This window comes from Equus quagga, chromosome 13 (assembly GCF_021613505.1).
Source record: "Equus quagga isolate Etosha38 chromosome 13, UCLA_HA_Equagga_1.0, whole genome shotgun sequence".
In the NCBI taxonomy this organism is placed as follows: domain Eukaryota; kingdom Metazoa; phylum Chordata; class Mammalia; order Perissodactyla; family Equidae; genus Equus; species Equus quagga.
Genome location: NC_060279.1, coordinates 38,391,189 through 38,414,376, shown reverse-complemented (window position 1 = coordinate 38,414,376; position 23,188 = coordinate 38,391,189). Strand labels below are relative to the sequence as shown.

The following is a 23,188-nucleotide window of genomic DNA, read 5'->3' as shown; positions in this document are numbered from 1 at the left end:
GAACTCTGCTCCTCCTCGCTTTCTTTCCTCCCTGTCTCACCCCCAAAGGCCCCTTCCAGACTCCCTCACACACACATGCTGACTGCTCCTCTGTCTCTGAGTCACAGATGAAGGATCAGAAGTTGGTGGTCAGGGCAGTGGAGGCCCACGTTTTATTTAGCCACGTTCAAGCTCCCACTCCCATCTCGGGGCTTTCTGAAACAGTCCTCCTGGGAGCTACTGCTCCAGGCATGTCTCCAGGGGCTCAGATGGGCTCCACCAGGGCTAAGATGAGTCGGGATTTGGTGGGGCCTGGGAGCTGTGCCAGCCCACCTGAACTTCCAGTTCACCAGCCCAGAAGGGGGTGGAGGGGGTTGGGGGGGGGTTCTGGCAGTGAAGAACCTGAGCGAGGCAACTGGCACTGGCTGGACAGACGCTCAGCAGGCAATGTGCCCCTACAAGTTAGCAGAAGTGGCTGCTGGGTTCGTGTAAGAGAGGCTGCTGCCACCGTTGCCTGAAGAAACCTAGGTGGGAAGAAAAGGGATCCAGGGTGAGGGCAGAAGCTTTCCTGGGAGGAGCTCCCTCCCCAGGGCCCCTGGAAGGTCCAAGAGCCTGGCGAGCTCTTAATGGGTTAATTCGGAGAGAGCACCTGCTGGGCACCAACAGCAGCCAGGTGACTGTAAACAGGGCCCAGGGCCGCTCCTCCTCCCTCAGCTCCCCTTCACCCCTCCTCTTGGCTCTAATCAGCCCCCTTGCCCTCTCCTCCTGCCCTTTCCCTCCTCCATTATCTGCTCCCCTAGCCGAAGGAGGTGTATGTATATCTGTGTAAAACTGGGAGAAGGAAGTCCCCAGGCGAAGGAAAAGCAGGGTCAGTTAAAGGAAACTCCTCCCTCCCCCACCTGGAGTGGCGTTCCAGCCCTGGGTGGCCCAAGTAATTATTTACTAGGTCCTGGAGAGAAAGGCCAGGAGAGGAAAGAGGGAGGAGGGGTCCTTGCTTCCTCCAGACTCCCAAGAACTTCACGGGCACCCAGACTCACCTGGCTTGGTGAGACTTCTTCCTCCACCTCAGGGACCTCCCTCCTGCCAGCCTTTCACAATCTACCCTCCATTCTTAGAACTCCAGTGGGAGCACAGGTGCTCTTTCCCTGTGAGTCCTGCGTGAGGGCTCCCCTGGGCACAGTGCCCCACCCATTTCGCCTCTGGGCATCCCAGTGAGCGGCTGTGGCGCCAGTTCAGCTGAGCAGGGACTGCTGTTTTCGAAATGCTAGGAGTCTGGACACTCCCTCTTGAGGTCCTCTTTCTTCCGTGGTCTCCTCCCCAGCTCTTTCCCCGAGAACTCCTCTGACCTCCACCCCCATCCTTGCCAGGCCCTCCACCGCTTACTTCATGCTGCCTCTCACCTCTTCTAAGTTCTCCGGGCTTTCCAAGCACCCTTTCGGAACCCCTGCCCAGTCAAAGCTTCTGCCTCCCTCAGCCCATGGGGGCCATCCTCACCTCCTCATAGGGGCTACGTCTGGTACTGCCAGGGGGCACATAGCGCCCATGGGTGTGGTAGGTGGGGTACTCGCTCATAGGATGGTAGGCATCACGGGTTGGAAAGATGTCCAGCTGCCCATAGTTCTTTCGGCGGCACTGACACACAGCCTGGGGAGAGAGGAGGTTATGCGGGGCCATGGAGTTCCTTCTAGCAGGGGAACTCTGGGCAAGGCTAGAGACTGAGCACTTACCAGGGCAACGAGATAGATGATGGCCAACGCGACCAGAACACAGACCAGCACCAGCAGGGCGATGCCCCAGCCAGGTACCCCAGACCCAGACTGGGTAGAGGAAGGAAATGGCACATCATTCACTAAAAGGAAAAGCAGTGGTCAGGGCAGTCTCCCAAAGGAGGGACCCTCCTCCTACTAGCATCAAAGGGAAGTGCAGGAATCCAGATGCTGCAGACAGAGGGGCCCTGGCAGCATGGTGCTGGCCCACAGCTGGGGAAGTGGGCTCACCACTAACTCTTGAGATGTCCAGGTTATATCTGGCTGCTTCTGTTGCACCCTTATCAAACAGTGTCTTCACTTCCTGGGCATCAATGGTACCCTCTTGGAAGGCCAAAGTTGATTCTACCACCACGGATCCTGGGCTGGTCACAGGGAAATGGGCAGTTCAGCCACGGGTCCCAGCTTCTGGGTCAGCACTTCCCCCCAACCATGAATGCACCAGTCCCTCCCCACAGTCACGACAACATCCACCCACCCTACACAGAGTCCACACCCAGAACTGTACCTGAACTTCATAGCAGAGAGGCTCAGAAAATCCTCTTGTTTATAAATTTCCGAAAGCTGGGGTGAGAGGGAAAGGCTTGATGCAAGGGGTTCGAGCAGCTCCGAAGGCCGCTTCAGGGTGCTTGGTGGAGGAAAGGGCAGGTACTTACCAATTGAGAAATGTTTCTCTGCAGCTCCTGGTAGTAGTTGGTGCTGGGATCTTCCAGGGAAGAGTTAAACTGGAGGTTCGAAATGTAAAAGGACAGGAAGAAGAAGGAGGCCCTAACAGGAAAAGGATTGGAGGAGGTGGGAGATACTATGCTATGGTTAGTGCTACTGGCAGCAGTCCTGGTACTATGGCTGGCAGAGGTGGTGGGAGTATGAGAGTGGTGGCTGGGAACTGAGGATGGAGTGCCCTTGTTGACTGTAGTTGTGGTAGCCTTGGTAGAGGTGCTCTTGTGTGTCGGAGTGGCAGCTGAACTTGAGGCAGGGCTGGTGGCTGGGGCTGAGGTGACATGGTGGACGGGAGTGGTGGTCGAGCCTGGGGCAGGGCTGGTGGTCAAGGATGAGGTACCATGGTGTGCTGGAGTGGTGGCAGAGCCTGGGGCAGGGCTGGTGATCAGGGATGATGTGCCATTGGTGGCCAGGGCTGAGGTGACATTGTGGACTGCAGTAGTGGTCGAGCCTGGAGCAGGGCTGGTGATCAGGGATGATGTGCCATTGGGGGCCAGGGCTGAGGTGACATTGTGGACTGCAGTAGTGGTCGAGCCTGGAGCAGGGCTGGTGGTCAAGGATGAGGTGCCATGGTGTGCTGGAGTAGTGTCCAAGCTTGAGCCAGGGCTGGTGGCTGGGGCTGAGGTGACATTGCGGACTAGAATGGTGGTTGAGCCTGGGGCAGTACTGGTGGTCAGGGATGAGGTGCCATGGTGTGCTGGAGTGGCGGCTGAGCTTGAGGCAGGGCTGGTGGTCAGGGATGAAGTGCCATTCGTGGGTGGGGCTGAGGTGACATGGTGGACTGGAGTGGTGGTCGAGCCTGGAGCAGGGCTGGTGGCCAGGGATGAGGTACCATGGTGTGCTGGAGTGGCGGCTAAACTTGAGGCAGGGCTGGTGGTCAGGGATGACGTGCCATTCGTGGCTGGGGCTGAGGTGACATGGTGGACTGGAGTGGTAATCAAGCCTGAAGCAGGGCTGGTGGTCAAGGATGAGGTGCCATGGTGTGCTGGAGTGGCGGCTGAGCTTGAGCCAGGGCTGGTGATCTGGGCTGAGCTGACATGGTAGACTGGAGTGGTGGTCGAGCCTGGAGCAGGACTGGTGGTCAGGGATGACGTGTCATGGTGTGCTGGAGTGGCACCTGAACTAGAGCCAGGGCTGGTGGTCAGGGATAAAGTGCCATGGTCTGCTGAAGTCATGGTCCAGGTTGAGGCTGAGCCGGTGGCTAGGGTCCGGTTGACCTGGGAGGCTATAGGGGCAGCTGTAAGAAGTTGAGGTTACAAGGTTGGGTGGAGGGACAAATCAGAACAAGGAGAAAATACATCTTTTGACATCTGGAGAAGTAATGCCAGGAGGATTTGTGGAGTGGACCCCTGGGTCAGCCTTCCTCCTCCTTCCCCACTGGCAGCCTCCCTCTCTCTTCCCACACCCCTCTGCTCCTGGCTTGTCTATTTCTCTATTCCTAAAGCTTCACCTCTCCTAACTCCCCCGCCACCGCCACCGCTCCGACTTCTCTTCAGGACATACACACACACACACACACACCCGGCACCCGCTCTCCTGGGGTTGGGGGGGCATCTCCTCTCAGCCTGTCTTTAGCCTCTCTCCTTTATTCTGGCACAGACTGAGCCATCCCTGTCTGCAACGTCTGCCTCTTGGGGTGCCATCTGCCAGGAAACAAAACCCCCAGAAAGGCTGGGAAGATGACTCGAGAAGGGCAGCCCCCTCCCCACCTTGTGCCCCTCACCTGTAAGCACTAAGAACAGCAGCAGCAGGAGGAAGAAAGGGGCCTGGATGCCCAGTGTCATGGTGGTGGTGAACTGGGTGGGGAGGGGGCAGGACAGACTCAGGCAGGCACTGCGTGTGAGGTGGAGCAGGCACAGGCGCCTGCTGCTTTATACCGGTCCCCCGCCTGCCCGCCCTAGGCTCAGCCAGAGCAGGTGACAGGTGACAAAACCCCACCCCCTCCCCCTTTCCTTACCTTTTCTTACCTCTTCCTCCTCCTCCCCAACCACTCCTGGCCCCTCAGGTAGGGTACATGGGCTCCAATCACTCAACCCCCTGACAACCTGTTTGTTCTCCAGTTGGCCTCCCCCTTTCACCAACCACTTCCTGGCTCCAGAAGGCTGTGTGGGGGAGGGGTGAGGCTGGGGGGGGGGTGCAGTCTGGGACCTGGCTCCCCATGACTCTAGTTTTAGCCTCAGGGCAACAGCCAAGGTGAGTAAAGGAACTGAGAAGTGGGCTAGGTTAAGGCCGGGAAGTTCAGCCTCAGGTCCCCCACTCCACCTCCCCATTCTCACTAGGTCCCTTGGAGCCGCACCCTGGGAGGCTGAGAAGAAATGGGAAGGCTTGCGAATGAGTGGTCTAGATGCTAGTTTTGGACCCCCTCCCCCCACCACTTCCCGGAATAGCCCCACCCTTCTAGCCGCTCCCTGTCCCGTTCCACCCGCAGTTCTACCCTGAAACCCACAGTCCCCGCCCCTGCTGGACTCCCTTGGCCTTCTCCCGAGAAGGGGACAAGGGAAGAAATTTCCGCTTAAACAAGGACGAAACCTGGGCTCCGCCCAACCCTAGGGTCTTTCCTCCACCTTGCAGCGGCGGCCAGCCGGCGTAGCTGGCGGGCTGTCCCGCCCTCTAGCGGTCACCCGGAGCCTCACAGGGCCTGCCCGAGCGGTTGAGGGGCTGCCCCGGTCGAGGGAGAGGGGGTTGGGCGGCGCTGCCAACGAGGGAGCAGATCGAGGCTGGGGAGGGCAGGACCCAGGCAAGAAGAGCCAGTGGCTTGGACAGAGAAGGGGAGCAACGCACTGTACCACGGATGGAGGGGCTGGGAGCTTTAAGAGGGGACTCTCAAGCGAGTGGGGGTGGTGTCTGGAGGAAATGGCGCTAAGTGGGTGGGGTCCTGAGGTACGTGGAAGGGGCACCGAGGTATGTGGGAGAGGACATCGGAATGTGGGAGGGATAATGGGGCACGTTAGTTACGTTTTTCACAAGGCAGAGAGTAGGCCCGGCGACAGAATGGTATTTGGGGGCACAGAATTATCCTTTGGGGAGCAGAGCGGTATTTGGGGCAGGTAGGCACATGGTTGGGAGGGGGTAAAACTGTATGTGAGGGTGAGTAATTTGGGGGGACCGAAAGGTATTTTGAAGGGCAGAAATATGTGGGAGCAGGGAAATATTTGGGGCCAGAGCGGCACATGGAGCATAGGGTATCGGACCCCATCCGGAGGTCCTGGGTTGAAGTCTAGGCCGACGGAAGCAGTTACATCCGCATTAGGAAAACAATTCTTAGCCCCGATGAATAAAGAATGAAGAAGGAACGCTAAAAACACTTCAGTGCGACGGGATTGGAGGGGAGCCGGGTCAGGGAGGGAGGCAGCCCTGCTCCCCTGCTCGCGCAGCTCCACCAGGTTAGCACGGCTTTGTGCGGCGGCCAGCGGGGGGCGGGCGCGGGGCGGGGCGGGGGCCGTTGACGTCAGCTTGTCCCGGCGCGCGGGCCGGAAGGCGGGGACGCCCCCCACCTGCAGCTAGTGAAAGCGCGAGTATCTAGGTGGGCGGCCCCACAACTTCAGCCCGGCGTTACCAGGCAACAGCCATTCATTTCGGTTGCTGGGACACGCGTCACCATGGCGACAGCTCCGCGCCGCGCAGTCTGAGTATTTAAAGAGCAAGCGCGCTCAACGCCCCGGCATCGGATAGCGACCTTCCGGGATCCCGCGGTCTCCCTTTCTCCCTGCCTCCCTCCCTTCCCCTTACCATCCCCTTCACCCTCTTCCGGACGCCAAGTCTCTCTGGCCTCCTAGGTGAACCCAACTCCCCAGCGAGCCCCGGGTTCTTGGGTTGGTCCGGCTTCAAGCAGTGGGGAGCGGGATCCCGGGCCCCGGGCGGGCGGGAGGGACGGGACGCGGTGCAGTGTTGTTCTTTCCCCCGCCAATATTGCACTCGTCCCGGCCTCCGGCCCCTTCGGCCCCCCGGCCTCCCCCTCACCCCGAGCGGGGCAGTCCCAGCCCTCCTGGCTCTCGATCCCGGCTGATCTAAGATAGACTGGAGTGTCGCCGCTGCCACCGTGAGTAAGAGGGACTGGGAGGACTTTAGTCATCCTCCGACCAGTACCTCATCCCTCACCTGACCCCTAGCCTTCACCTAACCCCCATCCAGCACCTTCCTCATCATGTCCCAAACTCAGCCAAACTTTCTGTAGATCTCTAACTACCATCCTACCAGTCCTCTCCCTTACCCCCCTCAGGTTCCTTCCTGCTCCCACTCTATCCCGGATTACCCCTAAAATAAGCAATTGCACTGGCTTAGAAAACAACTGGAACTTTATGGCAATGTGCTGTTATCTTTCGTGGGGTTAGTGCCTGAGAAATACCCCTTGAAAACTTCCCATCTCCTGAACAGTGGGGTCACCACCCCTCTGGAGCTGAACTCCTGGTGGGTGCCAGAGGAGGGTCTGTGTTTGGCTGAGGGGCTGTATATTAGACCCCAGGGTCTCCAGAATGGACCCCAAGGTCAAAGGGTCTAAAATCAGGATTCTGAGTCCGGTGGCCACATCTTCACACTCTTCCCTGGAGCAGCTGCCTCCGGAATGGCTCAAAATCCTCGGGCACTGTGTCTGAGGAAGGAGAAATGATTAAGGTCCGAAGATGTGGCTCTCCCAAGAGGGCATGAGAGGTCAGGCTGATCTCAGTCTAGAGCCTCACCATTGCATCGATACTGGAGATTGGACCAAATGATGTTTTCTTGGGAGAAGCAGAATACACCAAGACGCCCCCCTCGCATGGATGTGTCAATGATCACCCCAGAATCCGCCACTAGCTGGGGACCCTCATAGAGCTTCACCCTGTCCAGGATAGGGGTGTCCATTGGTGCTAGGGTGTCAGTGGGCACTGTGCCACCATGCCTGGCCCCTGTTCAACCCCAACCCCCCTTGAGCACACCAGGCCTGAGAGAGAAGGGAGGGGGGAAAAGGGAGGAAGGAAAGGGGAGGGAAGGGGGTGCTTTTCTCAGGCCTGGGGCCCCTGGCTCTTTGTCCATCCCCCTTTGCATCTCAAAGCACCAGCCACATTCCAAGCGAGGATTGGGTTGCCATGACGATGAGCACAATGGACTGGGGGGTGAAGTCACCCGCTTCCCAGGCTCTAGTCCACCCCCCCTTATCCCCTGCCCTGGCGCCCCCGCAGCCCCAGGCACCTTAAAGGGGAACCAACCCAAGTCCCTGGACTCGGCTCTTGGCCATTTCCCCTCCCTTCCCTGTCATCCCTACCAAGTAGGAAATGTGAAGTTTGGATAAAGTGCTGAACTGAGAGGCCTCAGCTCTGCGACTAAGAGGCGTGAAGTCTGGGGCTCAGTTTGCTCTTCTGTAAATGATGATCCCTTTGATGAGGCAAGTTCTGAGCTGTCCCCATGAAGGGGCTGGATGTGATGTGCCTCTCCACAGACTGGCCTGGGGTTTGGAGGTTCCCAGAGGTGCCCTCATTTGACAGAGGGGAAAACAGAGCACAGAAAAGGAAGGACTTGCCCAACACTGCCTATAGGTCCTCGGCAGCACCAGCACCAGAGCCCAGGCTGCCTGATGTTAGGAGGAAAGCAGGGCTGAGGCAGCAGGTCTGTGGTGAGAGGGGAGATGGAGAGAAGTCCCAGTCCAGGCCAATGGCACCAAGGCACTGAGTAGAGGGGAGGTCACTGGTGAATCCCAGCTAAAAGCAAAGGACAGGCTGAGCCTGGGGTCCCTCAGGAGGGCTCAGCCCCTCCCCTCACCGAATGTAGCCAACTTGAGGCCGGTGCAGCAGCTGCCAGCGGTAGGAGGTCTTGTCACGCCAGCCCACATTTCGTGGGTCAGTCCACAGCAGTCGTACCTGATCAGGGGTGTGGCCAGTATGCCACAGAGCATTCCGGAGGTGCTCACCTGGGCCAGACACTGATGTCACTGCCTGGGGGACAGTGGCAAAGACAGCCGGTCAACCACAGGACCCAAGTGAGGGGAGACAACAGGTTGATAAGTGCAGGTGGAAAAGGAAGTCTAGGTGGTCAGGAGAATGTTCTGGAACCCCAGGGAGCCAACCTCCAGGCCAGAAGTCTGGGTAAGAGGGTTCCCACTCAGGCAGCAGGGGAGGCCGTGGGGTTGCCGGGGGAGACTTTGGGAAAGGGCCCAGGATTGGGGAATCTGGGCAGCTGCGAGACCTTGAGCTGCAGCCCGGGCTGGGCCACAGCCCGGAAAGGTGTGGCCTGCCAGTAGGTCTGTTCCGTTTGTTTCCACATGACCACGTAGAAGCGGCCGCTGTCCTGATAGCTGAAGAGAAAGCCTGCATAGTCATCATCAGTCACTGTGTTCACATGGAAGGTGCCTTCAAAGTCCACACCATTGAAGGCTGTATATCCTAGGGGTGGGTGGGATCAAGGTCAGGGGCAGCAAAGCTACTGGTGGCCCATTGTGAGGTGGGGGTGGGAAGGGATGCCTGCTATATGTGTGGCCAGTTTGCTCCCCACCTACTCCCCTGGTAGGATTCCTTTGTTTAGAAATTACTGAAATTACTGAACTGGGTGTCCCTTACATACCAACTGCCAGGCCGGGATCACTATTCATGGTTTGAACGATTTCCATGCCCTGGTGGTGTGCAACAAAGAAGAAAGCCCTGATCCAGGTGCGCTACCCCACCAAGGCCCCACCTGGGAGTCTGGTCTGACAGCACCCGCCCAGCCCACTGCCCCAGTACCTGGTTGAGCACGACCCAGTTTGGGTCAATCTGAGCATCACCCTCAGGATCCAGGACGACGGTCTGATAGGCCCGAAAATCTGTGAGGGTTACCTCTGCACTTTCAGGGCACACATCCAGGGGGTCAACGACTGCATCATTGTCAAAGTCATCCTCACACACATCACCAACGCCATTGCCTGGGCAGAGTAAGGCTAGGCACTCAGAAAGGCCCTGGCCACTGGCATTAGCCAGCACTACCATCTCTTGGGCCTTGCATTCCTGACCTCTCTCCCCATTCTGCCTTTCCTCACTCCCCAGCAAGGCCTGTTACCCTTCCCTAAGCAAAGCCCACACCACTCCAATCCTCTGTGGGACCCCAGGCTTACCATCTGAGTCCTTCTGATTTGGATTTGGTACCAGGCGACAGTTATCAGGACCAGGAGGCACATAATCTGGGACACCATCATTGTCATCATCCACATCACACTCATCTCCAAGTCCGTCATTGTCTGAGTCCAGCTGGGAGCTGTTGGGCAGCTGTGGGCAGTTGTCCTTTGTGTCCTGATGTCCATCCCCATCGCTGTCCAGAAGAACAGGCACCAAATAAACACTCTAAAGGTACCACATCCTTCCCCCCTCTTCTGCTTAGGAGTCTTTCTGGGGTATGCCCTCCATTCAACCAGACCCCTTACAGTCAGCCAGATGAGGTGAAGGTCCAGCAATAAGAAAGTAGGGTAGACTATGGGAATGACTTCCTGTTCAATAGTAGTGGAGATTTAAGACTAAATCATAGAGGGAATTGAGAATATGCTAGAGGAAAGTAAAGGATCCCCTGTAAGACCTTCCATCTCTTGGCCAAGACCCTACCTGTCTTCATTGGTGTCACAGACATCCCCCACCAGGTCGCTGTCTGCATCTGTCTGAGAGAGAGGGGCCTGTTCTCACCATCTCTTCTTGATAATTCTGAAGAGGGTGACCTGACCACTTCCCGTCCAAAAGGCCGGGGCTTCATCCACTAGGCCCCCACCCCTTCCCTGCCCTCTCCATTCCCCTGTACCTGGGTAGGATTGCTCATTTCAGGGCAGCTGTCGCAGGCATCTCCCACCCCATCCTCATCCCTGTCTGTCTGTAGGGGATTGGGGACTTTAGGGCAATTGTCCAATCCATTGGGGATGCCTAGAAGACATGGGGGTAGCACAAGGTTGTCACTAGAACCTGTCACACTCCCTCTTCTAGGTTGGTGAAAGCCCCAATCTTTGCCTCCCATCCAGAGGACAGCTGGTCAGGTAATCTGCCTGTACTTGTCTCACCCTCTTACCCACTCCCTGCCTAACTTTACACATTACCTCACGTTCCCACCGACACCCGCCGCAGTAATCTCTCACCTAGGCTGACTTCCCTAAGCACCGCCCTGCCCCCCCACCCCAATTCTCAGACTTCCTAGTCTCCCTGCTTCATTCCCGCCTGTATCCAAGTTCTGACAGGTCTCCCAGCCACCCCCTCAACCCCAGGCCTGCACCATCCCCATCCACGTCGTTGTCACAGGCATCTCCTTCCCCATTGCCATCTGTGTCCTTCTGGTCATTGTTGGGAACATTGGGGCAGTTGTCACAGGCGTCACCAAATGAATCTGTATCTGAGTTTTGCTGGTCCTTGTTGGGGAACAGCCGGCAGTTGTCCTGGGGTGGGAGGGAAAGAGTCAGGCCTCCCTCGAACCACTGGCCACCTAGCACCCACCTTGTCCCTGTACCCTTGTCTACAATCACCTCCCCTGTGATGGTCCATGTGCTTAGTGCAGTCCCACCCATCCAACCTCCAGGTAGTCCACCTCATTCTGGGCACCAGGCTTATGCCTTTCTAATTTTGGAGCACTTGGGCTCTTCTGGGAGAGCTGCCCAGGGCCAAGAGTGGCAGGGTTATATGACAAGGCAACAGAGATGTGGAGGAGAACAGAGGAGCTAGAAGGGGCAGGATGTCTGGAAGCTACCTCAACATTCTTGATCCCATCCCCATCAGCATCATCATCACACTGGTCCCCCACACCATCATTATCAGCATCTTCCTGCCCAGAGTTGGGTGTCAAAAGGCAGTTGTCCTAAAGGTCATGGGGAAGAGGAGGATGGATGAATTTTGGCCTGCCCCAGCCTGGGGCGCCCTATCCTGTTCACTTGAGCACCTGCCCCCTGTACCTGTTTGCAGTGTTTGTTGTTGTCCATGCAGGGCAGCGCCTGGTCTGGGTAGCCATCAATGTCCGTGTCAGGCCCACACACGTTCCCATTCCCGGCCCAGCCCACATTACACTGGGGCAACACAAAGCGTGGGAGTTAGTGGTCTGGACTGGCTCCTCACACACACCCTTTTCCCTGCTTCAGGCTCTATTCTCACCAGCCAATTCCTGGGCCCAGGCCCACCTCCCTCTCCCGTGAAGGCCCCCATTCCAGCCCATAAACATGTTCACTAGCTCTGCACTAGCCCAGATTCTCCCTTTTCCTTCCAAGCCCCAGGCCTAGCTCACCGAGCAGGACACTGCACCATTGCGTTCAAAGAGACAGTGTGCGTGGACATGGCAGGGGCTGTGGGCTGGGCTGCGGCACGTCCGGGCTGGAAGGCAGCCCTGGCTCTGGTTGCCCACGAAGCCCAGGCGACAGGGACCACACTTGAAAGAGCCCTAGGAGTAGGGAAGCAGTGTCTGAGGAAGGAGGGTCAGCCCGCCAGGTCCCAGGACCAGCACTGTCCCCCTTGAGGTGTGTAAGATGGGCACTCACAGCTCTATGCCAGGTCTATCAGTTATCTCCTTTAGGTTCTCCTGACAACCTTTCAAGGTAGACAATGGCCCTATTTTTCAAGTGAGGATGCTGAGGCTCAGAAAAGCTAAATAACTCGCTAACAGTCACAGCTAGAAAGAGACAGAACCAGAACTCCAAATCAGGTCTGTGTGGAGCACCTACTATGTGCAGTGCCCTAGGAAAGGGCGAGGGGGAGCAGGGAATTTGAGGAGGGGGTTTCACATTCCCACCTCCCCAGACACACTCAGTACTCAGCTCACCACGGTATTGGTGCAGATGGAGTTTGGGTCACAGCCACCATTGTTACCATCATTGCATTCATCAACATCATTGCAGACCTGAAGGGGCAGACTTTGGGTAGAACCAGACCTATGGTGGGTCTCCTCAGATACAGGAGAGGGCACTGGTGTGGCCTTATCTGTGAACATTGACATGAAGCCCAGACCCAAACCAATGCAAAGCCAGCAGATGAGCCAGTAGCCTCATCCCATTTATCACAAAGACCCCAGGTCCAACCCAGAAGCCCCCAGCCCCTACAGGCCAAGATCTCTTGTCCACACCCTCTACCCAACCTGACCTGTTTGCTGGCCCGGGCGTAGTCAATGCCCACACCAGACACCCGGGTGCCTTTGTAGCCTCGAGGACAGGCCTCACAGTGGAAGCCAGGCATGGTGTTGATGCAGCTGGAGCCCGGAAAACAAGGGTCAGCATGAGCACACTGGAGACCAGACAAGAAGGAAGAGGTCAGGCCTCTGCCTGTGATCTTAGGGTCACTGCTCCCGGTCTCCCTTGTTTGTGGCCCTCCCCCACCAACCTCGTTGTGCTCTGATCCCCACCCCAGCCTCCGTCCAGGTTCCCTCCTGGCTAGCTATCTCAAACTGCTCCTGTCACTCCCCCAGCTGTTTCCCTGTGTGGCCCTTCAGTCTTCACCCCAGGCCTCTGTCCCTTCCTTCTCACACTTCTTTTATGGTCTCCAACCTCTCCTAAACCCCAGGTTCCTCTGCTTCTGACCAACATTCACCCCACCTTGGGCCTCCTAACTCCCTCCCCGTAGCTTTCTGTGCCCTTCCAGATTCTGCCCTCCCCCACCTCATTGATGTCAGTGCAGTGGGTGCCGTTGCCCTGCAGGCCAGGGGGACAGGGCCCACAGCGGTAGCCGGGGTACTCATACACTTCCATGCAGTCCACGCCGCGGAAGCAGGGGTTGGGGCTGCAGTGGGAGCGCTGCTCGTGGAAGCCTGGGGGACGAGTACAATCAGAGCCACCCAGAAGTCACCATTCAAATCACCAGAAGTGGAGGCCGAAGCCATGGGGTGGGGAGCACAGTAATGCCACCTGGAGCCCTCCCTTACTCGCCCACTCACCGCACACCTGACACTCCATGATGGTGTTTCGGATCAAGGACATTTCCTTCACCTGGCAGACAGAAGGATGGGGAGGAGTCAGCTCTTGGCATCTGCCACTCCACCCCAGAATCAGTGCCACCCTTTGCTGGCCCACTCAAACCTGGTCTCGGATATCATCCCGCAGCTCCACCAGGATCTGGTTGAAGAGGGTAAGTTGGGTGACCAGCGCCTTGGTCTGCTCTCCTGTCAGGGCCCAGGGTGCAGAAGGGCTCAGAACTGGGGCATCAGCCCTCGTCCCTCTCTGGGTAGTGAGCCAGCTCCTGCCACTACTCCCCCCCACCCCCCCTTTAAACCCCACCCCATTCCCAGCTGAAGAGGACACAGTTTCAGGCAGCTGCCAAAGCCTGGTCCCCTCTCCACTCTCCTGCCCCTTCCACCTCATCGCAGCCTACTCACCGAGGATGGAATGGAGTGCATTGGTCACTAGAAAGAAGAAGAAAACACAGAGAGTGGAGATGTGAAGATGGGCCTGGCTGGTGAAGAGGAGGAAGAAAAAGAGGGGTGGGACAAAGGGCTGGAGCCTTGAATAAAGATGGAGTGTTGGATAGTAGGGCGGCAGAGGTGACAGGCAAGCAGCACCAGCTCTTTCCACTAGGTGAGGGACCTTGTAAGGAAGTCGCCTCACAGACAGTCAAAACCCAAATCCTCCTGTTCCCCAGGCATGCTAGTGGCAGAAGGGATCCAAGTGAGAGGCAACCCAAAGCAGGGCCAGGGCCCCAGAACATTCCATTTCCACCCTCCTAAGCTTCTACTGCAAGAGCCCTTTCTCTGAAATATCTAGGAGAAGTGGCTGTTTTATTTAGGTAAGAGCGTCCAAACATCCCTGTCAGAGACCAGGCAGATGGGCAATGCTCAGAGAAACTGCTGCTAAGTGATAGCTGCCAAAGGGAGCTAAAAAAGACCCAAGACCCTTATCCCAGGCAACCAAGACCAAGTAGTTAACTTCCTCACCCCCACTCAGAGTTCTTCAGAGTTATATTCTTCCCTTGGATCATTTTATTTTTCTGGCCACCCTGGTAGGCGGGATGACCTGAACAGGGAAATTTAAAAAAATTTTTTTTTATTTTTTTGCTGTGGAAGATTCACCCTGAGCTAACATCTATGGCAATCTTCCTCCATTTTATACATGGGTTGCCACCACAGCATGGCTGACAAGTAGTGTAGGTCCATGCCCGGGATCTGAACCTGTGAACCCCGGCTGCCAAAGCAGAGCACACCAAACTTGACTAGGCCATGGGGCTGGCCCCTGAACAGGGAAATTTTTTTGACCCACCTCCTGGGATGGCTGTATTATTTGGAGATTATAGAATCAGAGGTGAAGGAGATTTGGGTTAACAGGGTCAGAGGCCCCAGGAATAGGTGAGCCAAAGGAATGAGTGTTAGGGGGAGGGAGGTCAAGAGGATGAGAGTCACCAATTATCACAGGACCTGGGGTCCAGGATGTCAGCTAACAGAAGTCACTGTGTTACCTGCACTGTGGATGGATTCATCCCCCTGGAACGGACACTCACTCAGGGCTCCAACCCGGGCCATGGACCCACCCAGAATCATTTTCATAGATTCCACGAAGCCCTGGGGGGACAGGAGCAGAGAAGGGTGGAAGGACCTACCAACTCCTCCTCCCATTGGTGCAAATTGTTTTCACAGCAACTCAGAGGGTCTTCCCTTCCTGCTCACCTGCATCCTCAAATAAGCCTTCTGTCCAGTCCTAATCTCCAGCCCATCAACCTCCGCTGGAGGAATGGGGGCCAGTGCCGGAAGGCCAGCATGCTGGTCACCCAGTTTGCAGTCCACATAGAGCTGCAGGGCAGGGCTGGGGCGGGACGGGCCTCGGAGTCGCAGGAGAGCCGTGTGTGTGCGCCCGTCGGCCAGGCCTGCTTGCTGTAGGTTCACTGCATGGACTTTGCCATCCTCCCGCTGGTACCGCACCAGCACTGCCCAGGAGGGGAGGTCAGTATGGGCGCTGTCCCCCACCCCTGTCTCCCAGTTGAGGCTTGGATCAACTCTGCTGTGTACCACATCTCTGAAGCTATCATCCCTTATTCAACTATGTATCTTTCAACATCTTGCACATAATAGGTACACAATAAATGTTTTTCAAATTGGTTTAGAGACTAGGACTTCTGAGTCTTCAGTGGCATCAGATCACTCTATCCCCTCCTAGGGTGGCAGCTGGTTCTGTACCCACTGAACTGTCCCAGGAGTCTGGGGACCTCTCTATACCACTGCTGGGGCACAGAGACATGCCTCTCCTCCCCCCAGGCATCCCCAAGTACAACACCTGGTCCCTACAAATACCAGGCATTATGCTATTGTTTGGGGCCTGGCCTCCTAAGACACCTCCTAAGCACCCCATAGCAGGTGCCCCTGGTGCCTGGGCACAGCCTGGTGGGTCCATGGTCCTTAAGAGGGATCTGGGAGTGGGGATGAGGGAGTGCTCAAGGGGGTCACTGCTGCAGGAAAGGAGATGCCCACCAGTCACCTTTGTTGATCTTGCCTACAACAGAGGCCTCCAGCCATCGTGTGTTGTCTTGGCGAGAGTAGAGGCCAAACAGGACACCACCCTGCTTGGGGGGCAGGCGGAAGGTGGACAAGAGGTAGATGTCCCCAGCGGTGAGCAGGGCTGTCCGGATCTTCTCCGCCACAGCTACCATCTGCCGGGACTCGCCCACAGTCAGCAGGTCAATCACTGGCCAGGATGATCAAGGTCAGAGAAAGAGGTCAAATGCTAAGGTCTGCTCTCTTCCCTGAGCCCTCAAGGGTGGGGCATCCTTCACCCCCCAACCCTCCCCAGACAGTATTAGTCACCTTTTCAAAATTCAACCCTTGTGCTGTTAGAGGACAAGGCATTGTGCCTTCCTTTCCCTAAATATTGCCTATTGCCAATCTGTGGGAACCGGCAGGCCTGAGGCTCGCTTGGGAATACAGAAACAGCATCCCACAAACTTGAGATGCTCCCACCAGGTGGCGCAAAGGAGTCACTGTGCTGATCCCAGGCAGGGGTAGCACCTGGTGCCCACAGCGCAGAAATGGGAAGGCAGTTTCTCTTTACACTGCTGAGTTTGGCTCATTCCACACCCTAGTGCCCCTCCTCCCATCCTGGGGGCTCAGCACACTCGCTCTGGATGGGAACAGCTGCCTACTGAAGGCTCTGACCCTCCCACTGTCTGGCTCTCTCCCACGGGAATGTGGGACCCAGCTCCTCTGCCTCCTGTGTCCTGGCCAATCTGTGGTTTCCCTTCCAGCCTGTAAAGAATCTGTGCCTGTGTCATCTCCTCCAACTACCTCTCCCACACCCACAGGCCCATCCCACCACCAGACCTCCAGGAGAGTCCAGACCTCTCCGTCCCCACCCCAGCCCTGTCCTTGGGCAGCCAGGAGCCCAGGAGTTGAAGAAGCCCACCTCCAAGCTGCTCTCCCAGACCCCAGGGTGCCTGTGGATGCTAAGACACCAACATAGCCAGGCAGCCCTAGCATCCAGCTCCTGAGTCCTCTGCCCTGGCCTCATGCTGACCCTGGCCAGTTCCCACTCACCCACCACCCTCTAGTGTCAACTCCTTCCCACAGGGCGGTAATTTCACCAACTCTTCCCTCCCACTTGATTTCAGGACTCTTCCCCTTTCCCCTTGCCCACATGTTCCCTGCTTCTAGCCTGGGGGCAAATGGGGAGGAGACAGAGAGGGGTCTAAGAGGATGGAGACAGGCTTACCCTGCAGGTCCTGACTGGCAGATGCGAAAGTGCAAAGGAGGAGAAGAGCCAGGGCCCCCCGAAGTTCCTGCGTCTCCATGCCGCTCAGCCGGCTCACTACCCCTGGCAGGCAGGCGGCTGGGAGGGGAAAAGGCTAGGCGGAGAGAACAGGAGCGGGGGGCGGAGGGACTGGAAGGGGGAGTTGAAGGGGGGGGGCCAGCAGGCGGGTGAGGGGGGGCTGAAACAAAGAGCTGCCAATCACCCTAGAGGCATCCCCAGCTCCTGGAACCAGGGGCACCGGGAAGAGTCCTGGAGGCCTCTCTACCTCCTCCCTCTCCCTAATGGTCCTCTCCCCCAGGAGCCTCTCTCTCTCCTGGCATCTGGTTGTTGGGGGCCACTACCGAATGCTACTGTTTTCTGAAAGCCACAGTTGGGAAAGGCAGGAACCCCTGGCAGGGGCAGTGCCAGACAGGAGCATTATTCCACAGCTGGCATGAGAGGATGCCAAGGGAGTGGCCCAAACTAGCTCGCTATAGTGCCCAGGGGTTGTCCACATGGCATGAAATTTGTTGCTCTGACAGAGCAAGTGCGCTTTCTTAGGGTGGGGTGGGGGGTCCTTCACATGTGCCTGTGCCTCCATTTTCCCTCATTCCTAGGAAAACTTGGAGTATGGAAGCGTCCGATGGGAACTGGAGGGAGAGTCTAAAACAGTCGTCAGGTTAGAGTGAAGAAATCAGGCAAGAGGAAAGGGACACCAAGGGCAGTAGACCGGCGGACAGGCCAGGGGCCAGGGGCCAGACTGGGAACACTGGGGGTACTGGTGGGCAGGCCGTGACCCGGATGAAGCGGAGGGGCGCCACAGTTCCCGTTACCAAGGCAACAGCCAGCGAGCCCCACCTCCCCTCCCCCACCCAGGCTCCAACCAGGCCTCGCTCCGGCCGCCGCCACCGCCCCTGTTTTGTTTCCATGGCGACAGGCGGCGCGGGGCCCGCTCCAAACATAACGCGCTGTGGAAAACATGCGGCTCGGGGGACCCCCCCCCCCGCAGCCCCCGCTCGGGGCTGAGCCCTGAGGGGCGCTGGAGCAGCCCAGGCCACGTGCAGATTTGCGAGAGCCCCCAGAGCCCGTCCAGGCGCACAAGACCCCCTTCCCGTTGGGCCTGCTTTGCCTTCGGGGGTTCGGGGCTCCCTCGGCCGAGGCGCCCTGACCGTCAGAGGCGCGCCTGGCCGAGAGCCCTCGCCCCCCTTCGGGAGCCGCCTCTGGATCAGGCGGCTGCAGCCCTCCCCCGAAGCCCGCGGCTCCGTCCCGCGCCATCCGGCCGCCTCTCCGGCCGGGCGAAGCCGCGCCTCCCCGAGGGCCTCCCCCGGCCCCCGCCCGGAGCTCCCAAAGGGGCGGCGGCGGGAGGCGGGTCCGCGCCGGGGAGGGCAGAAGCGTGGAGGGAGGTGCTTCCGGGACAGAGGGCGGGCAAGATGGCGGCGCCCATGGAGCTGTTCTGCTGGTCGGGGGGCTGGGGGCTGCCGTCAGTGGACCTGGACAGCCTGGCCGTGCTGGTGAGGGGTGGCGCCAGCGCCCTCTGCTGCGCCCTGGAGGACTGGGGAGGGGGCCTGAACTAGCCGATCGTTCCGAATTTTGCCAGGGCGCCTCAGCACGGGTGCAGTGGGGAAAACTAAAGCCATCAAAGAACGTGCCTGGCCGGTACGGGCTCAGTGTCCTATGCTGTAGCAGCCTGGGGTTTGTGCAGCAATGGAAAGAGGTCTGGTCTGGGGTTCAGGAGATGTTGTTTTAGTCCTTGCACATCCATTTACTGGCTGTGTGACCTTGGGGCGATCTGTTCTCTGTGGGAGCTGTTTCTTTATCCGGAGGTTTACTAAAGCTGGACGATCTCAGGGTTCCCGGGCTTGGCATTCCTGTCTTCTTCTCAGCCTTCCTTTCCTCCTCCCCCTTTCCTCCTTCTCCTTATTGAGGTTATTGTTTATTGAACCAAAAAGCCCACAGCCAGGTTCTATAGAAAGAATTTTGAAGTCAGACAGACTGTTTCCTTTCACTCATTCACTCCTTCATTTAAAAAGCATGTATTAGGCCTCTTCCAAATACCAAACATTGGCATGTAAAGATGAGTAAGACTTGGTCCCTCCCCAGAATTTGTTTATCAAAAGGTAGACGTGTAAGCAAATAAATGTAATAAAATGTTGAGGTGCTAAGATCTAAGTAGGAACAGGCCAGGGCGGCTGCCAAAGAAGGGCATGGCCAGTGCTTCCAAGAGGGATATACTGGTTAGGAAAAACTTATGAGGATAGGTGTTCACCAGGTAGATGTCAGGAGAGGAGGCAGAGCGAAGGATTTTCTTGGCTGACCTGTAATCACGGACATGTCCATAATCTCTCTCTGAGCCCTGTGTTGCCCATTGTAAAATGGGAAAGGTAATGTCTACCTCTTTTTTTGGGAAGCAAGTACTAAATATAGAGCATAACAGGAAAGGTATTCAATAAGTGTTACTTCTCTTCCTGATTCTCCTGTGGGGGCCATTTCCCTGGCCTCTCTGCCTTCTGCTTCCTTCCCTGCAGACCTATGCCAGATTTACTGGTGCCCCACTCAAGGTGCACAAGATCACCAACCCCTGGCGGAGCCCTTCAGGTACCCAGTGTCCCTGGGGAGTGAAGAAGGGAATGTACAAGGGGAGGAGCAGGAGACAGACAGGGATGTGGTGCAAATATGCATGGATAGGCAGCTAAGGGTCTGGTGGGCATACTTCTTTCTCAATGTCAGGAACTCTGCCTGCCCTTCGGACCAGTCATGGAGAGGTCATCTCGGTACCACACAAGATCATCACCCACCTTCGAAAAGAGGTAGGTGGCTCAGGTAGGGGGGCTGTCAGTGAGAGAAGTTCAGTCAATTCAGTCAGTGCAACACACATTTATTGAGCACCAAGTACATGCCAAGCTAGACGCAGATGACCCAGAGCTTCAAGGAGCACAAAGCCTGATGGGAGAGACGCACACAATGTTGCTGTGAAGCAGGAAGCAGTAGGCAGAGATTAAGCTGGGGCACTGTCAGGGCATCTGGAAGCACAGTGCCCTCTGCCTGCTGGGCGGGGAGAGAGAAACGAATAGGCTGATGACACATGGAAGGGAAAGTGGAGTAGAAAAGAGCAGTTGGCTCAGATGATGCCCTCAAAGGTGGGACCAGAGAGGGACTTCTAAGGGCCATTGCCCTTTTTTTCAGGTTGGGCTGGATATGGGGCTCAGGATGGACAAGGCTTAGAACCAGGGTGGGGAAGTTTAAAGAGTATTACAAGAGGAATGGGGAGACCTAGGCTCTCCTCTTCATTCTGTTCTTGACTGTGTGACCAACTCACTTAACCTCTCAGAGCCTTAAGTTCCTTATTTTTAAAACTAGGGAGGCTTAGCTAGGATGCTTTCCAAAGGTTCTTCTAGCTTTCCTAGTTTGGTTCCAAAAGGGAACACCTTGTCAGAAGTGGGCCCTTCATCTTCATTTCTACTTTTCCAAAGGTGAAGGAGCTGGAGAATTAAGGCAAGCTTGAGAGGCATGGAGAGGGGATCCAGGTAAAAGCCAAAGTTCCTGGCAAGGACTAGGTCACTCTCTTGTTTCCTTATATGTGAACACAGCTTTTCCAGTTTCCAGAGTTTTCTCCTAACACAGCCACTTTGAGAGAAAAGAGACTATTACTTTCATTCCACAGGGGAGAAACTGAGGCTCAGAGAGATTTAAGGATCATGCTCAAGAGGTTATTTGGGGACAAAGCTTACTCAGGATGTAGACAGGGGTGCTGAGGAGCAGACGCTGGAGCCTAGGAAGGTGTGGCAGGCTGAGACATGGGGGTGCGGTTGGAATGTGTGTGTGGCGGTGGCGCCTGGGCCATGGAATGAAATAGAAGAAATAGCTAAGAGTTAGGCATTGAGAGAACAAGCCAGGGGCCCTGGGCATGGGTTCCCTGGGTCCTGGGAGCATGAGGATGGCGTCCCCTAGTTCCTGAGGCATGGACTGAGGCCCGAACTGCATCTGAGCTCTCCTCTGCTAGCTTTGTGGTGCCTGGATCGGGGAAGTTACAGTTAGAAAGTTGCCGTCAGCAGGCATGCTGCCAGCTTTCCGTGGAAACTCTGGGAGCTGCTCCTGGTTTGCGGCCGGGCCTTCCTTCCTCCCCCAACTGGGCGTGAGACCTTCACGGCCAGCAGGCTCCAAGACCCAGGCTTTCTGCCAACAGCAACAGGCTACTGGCTGGGCCCAGGCAAGGGGGCCTCAGTGGGAAAAGCTGCTTGCTCTACCTCTGCTACACTCAGAGGCCAGTGAGGGTGGTACCAGTCAGGATGCCTCCTCCTTGGGGAGGTGCCCCCGGAATCCACCTCATGGACATTTCCTCCACAGAAGTATAATGCTGATTATGATCTGTCAGCCCGGCAAGGGGCAGACACTTTGGCCTTCATGTCTCTGCTAGAGGAGAAGCTGCTCCCAGTGCTGGTGAGTGTGTCCAGCCCCCCCACCATTCATGGCCAGCAGGGGAGGGGGCCAGGCGCACACACACTGCCCATTCCCCACCCCCCCACCCAACAGGCTTAGAACAGCATGGGGATCAGAAACCTCCTCTGAGTCAGGCAGGTGCACTGGCTCAGACCTGCCTCTTCCTTCCTACGTACCCAATCCAGATACATACTTTTTGGGTAGACACCAAGAACTATGTGGAAGTGACCCGGAAGTGGTATGCAGAGGCTATGCCCTTTCCCCTCAACTTCTTCCTGCCTGGTCGCATGCAGCGGCAGTACATGGAGCGGCTGCAGCTGCTGTGCGGGGAGCACAGGCCTGAGAATGAAGAAGAGCTGGAGAAGGAGGTACCTCTGGGACAGGGGGCTATTGTATGAAAGGAGCCCCAAGGATGATGGCCAGGACTGGGAGTGCCTAGGAGGGGAGGCAGCACTGTTCCCGCAGCCACAAGCCTACCTTGTGTCCTCCCTATAGCTGTACCAAGAGGCTCGGGAATGCCTGACCCTTCTCTCTCAGCGCCTGGGCTCTCAGAAATTCTTCTTTGGAGATGCGTGAGTCTGACTCCAGGGGAATAATAGGTGGCTTGGAAGAAGATACAGGTTCAGATGTAGCTGCAGGGGCTGGGGTGAGCTCAGGCTCTGGATAAGAGCTCCTCGGGACAGACACTAGGTCCGATGACAGTGGGGCTGTGTGTGGGGTCGGAGCCTCCTCAGTGGTGCAGGAGGGTGGGAGGGCCGCCAGGCACAGGAGGGGCCTGCAGGGCTGTGGGGCACTCAATGTGCCCTTTGTGCAGCCCTGGGATAGAGTCCCATTCAGGGCCAGGCTGGCGCCACCTGGGGAGCCCTTCCCACACCAGGTCCAGAACTGTGTGTCCTCTCTTCCCCTGGTGGCCCTCTGCTGCCCAGGGCCCCCCTTCCAGGGCCGACTCTTCCTCTGATTCTATCTCTACCCCTTCTGCCTCTCCATCCCACCCTTCTCTCTCTACTCCAGCCCCGCCTCCCTAGACGCCTTTGTCTTCAGCTACTTGGCCTTGCTGCTGCAGGCAAAGCTGCCCAGTGGGAAGCTGCAGGCCCACCTGAGGGGGCTGCACAACCTCTGTGCCTACTGCACCCACATCCTCAGCCTCTACTTCCCCTGGGATGGAGGTAAGGGGTAGATGGATGGTGGGCGCCAGCCTTGAGGAGAGTGGGCAGGGATCCAGGAACTAGCCCCCTGCCTACCTTCCTTCCTTTCCCCTCAGCTGGGGTGCCACCACCACGTCAGACACCAGCAGGCCCAGAGACTGAGGAGGAGCCATACCGGCGCCGGAACCAGATCCTATCTGTGCTGGCAGGGCTGGCAGCCATGGTGGGCTATGCCTTGCTCAGTGGCATTGTCTCTATCCAGCGGGCAACGCCTGCTCGGGCCCCAGGCACACGGGCCCTGGGCATGGCTGAGGAGGATGAAGAGGAATGAGTCATCCTCATGCTCCCAGGACTGATTTTTCTACTGTATGCATTCCAGAGGCCCCTGTGTCTCATTATTGGTACGGCCAGAAATGGGGTGCTACCCCCGGAATAAACCTGCTCACACTGACTAGGATCAGACATTCTCTCCTTTAAGGGGCTGCCATTTTTCCTAGCTGGTGCCAAGGGGGCCATCTGGGTGCTTGAGCCTACACACTGGTGCTTGGCTT

The 23,188-nt window shown here is 57.2% G+C and overlaps 3 protein-coding genes and 1 long non-coding RNA gene across 6 annotated transcripts; 2 read left to right on the top strand and 2 right to left on the bottom strand.

The window, feature by feature from the left end:
* Nucleotides 1–122: 122 nt before the first annotated feature.
* MUC1 (mucin 1, cell surface associated) lies at nt 123–4,666 on the bottom strand. Of its 3 annotated transcripts, none has more exons than XM_046683241.1 (7): nt 4,433–4,666; nt 2,402–3,702; nt 2,254–2,309; nt 1,977–2,110; nt 1,707–1,828; nt 1,474–1,623; nt 123–503 (listed from the first exon to the last, which is right to left on the bottom strand). In XM_046683241.1, the coding sequence occupies exons 2-7, from the start codon at nt 3,638–3,640 to the stop codon at nt 435–437; spliced, it is 1,770 nt and encodes a 589-aa protein (XP_046539197.1). In that variant the 5' UTR covers nt 3,641–3,702; nt 4,433–4,666; the 3' UTR covers nt 123–434. The 3 variants fall into 3 exon arrangements, with proteins under 3 accessions (XP_046539197.1, XP_046539196.1, XP_046539195.1); XM_046683240.1 differs by lacking the exon at nt 4,433–4,666 and adding an exon at nt 4,189–4,398 and having other exon boundaries at nt 2,402–3,690; XM_046683239.1 differs by lacking the exon at nt 4,433–4,666 and adding an exon at nt 4,189–4,397.
* A 1,484-nt stretch (nt 4,667–6,150) lies between these two features.
* On the top strand, nt 6,151–15,112 carry LOC124250936 (uncharacterized). The gene is made up of 6 exons (XR_006891647.1): nt 6,151–6,504; nt 9,557–9,754; nt 10,373–10,422; nt 12,558–12,665; nt 13,346–13,477; nt 14,976–15,112. It is a non-coding gene; the product is annotated as an uncharacterized LOC124250936 (long non-coding RNA).
* Nucleotides 6,743–17,912, bottom strand: THBS3 (thrombospondin 3). Its single transcript, XM_046683230.1, has 23 exons — nt 17,038–17,912; nt 15,811–16,017; nt 15,006–15,262; nt 14,798–14,900; nt 13,725–13,751; nt 13,429–13,511; nt 13,287–13,338; nt 13,012–13,160; nt 12,500–12,640; nt 12,183–12,260; nt 11,652–11,804; nt 11,326–11,436; nt 11,124–11,231; nt 10,656–10,815; nt 10,194–10,312; nt 10,004–10,056; nt 9,523–9,716; nt 9,155–9,333; nt 8,997–9,045; nt 8,622–8,818; nt 8,199–8,371; nt 7,142–7,281; nt 6,743–7,053 (listed from the first exon to the last, which is right to left on the bottom strand). Exons 1-23 carry the CDS (start codon nt 17,114–17,116, stop codon nt 6,995–6,997), a joined length of 2,871 nt encoding a protein of 956 aa, XP_046539186.1. The 5' UTR covers nt 17,117–17,912; the 3' UTR covers nt 6,743–6,994.
* MTX1 (metaxin 1) lies at nt 17,576–23,088 on the top strand. Its single transcript, XM_046682020.1, is given in 11 exon segments — nt 17,576–17,602; nt 17,796–18,257; nt 18,259–18,385; nt 18,388–18,566; nt 19,581–19,650; nt 19,783–19,862; nt 21,400–21,492; nt 21,678–21,860; nt 21,988–22,064; nt 22,504–22,658; nt 22,754–23,088. Coding segments are annotated over 11 exon segments (1,668 nt in total). The 3' UTR covers nt 22,969–23,088.
* Nucleotides 23,089–23,188: the final 100 nt, after the last annotated feature.

Excerpts from the sequence above, each read along its gene's own strand:
- THBS3 (XM_046683230.1), bottom strand. The coding sequence starts at position 17,116 with ATGGAGACGCAGGAACTTCGGGGGGCCCTGGCTCTTCTCCTCCTTTGC. Across the intron at positions 9,334-9,522 it reads AAATCAGAAGGACTCAGATG|GCAATGGCGTTGGTGATGTG; the intron begins GTAAGCCTGGGG and ends TACTCTGCCCAG. Across the intron at positions 7,054-7,141 it reads TCTCCAGTATCGATGCAATG|ACACAGTGCCCGAGGATTTT; the intron begins GTGAGGCTCTAG and ends CTCCTTCCTCAG.
- MUC1 (XM_046683239.1), bottom strand. The coding sequence starts at position 4,249 with ATGACACTGGGCATCCAGGCCCCTTTCTTCCTCCTGCTGCTGCTGTTC. Across the intron at positions 1,829-1,976 it reads GGACATCTCAAGAGTTAGTG|TGAATGATGTGCCATTTCCT; the intron begins GTGAGCCCACTT and ends TTTTCCTTTTAG. Across the intron at positions 504-1,473 it reads GACGTAGCCCCTATGAGGAG|GTTTCTTCAGGCAACGGTGG; the intron begins GTGAGGATGGCC and ends CTTCCCACCTAG.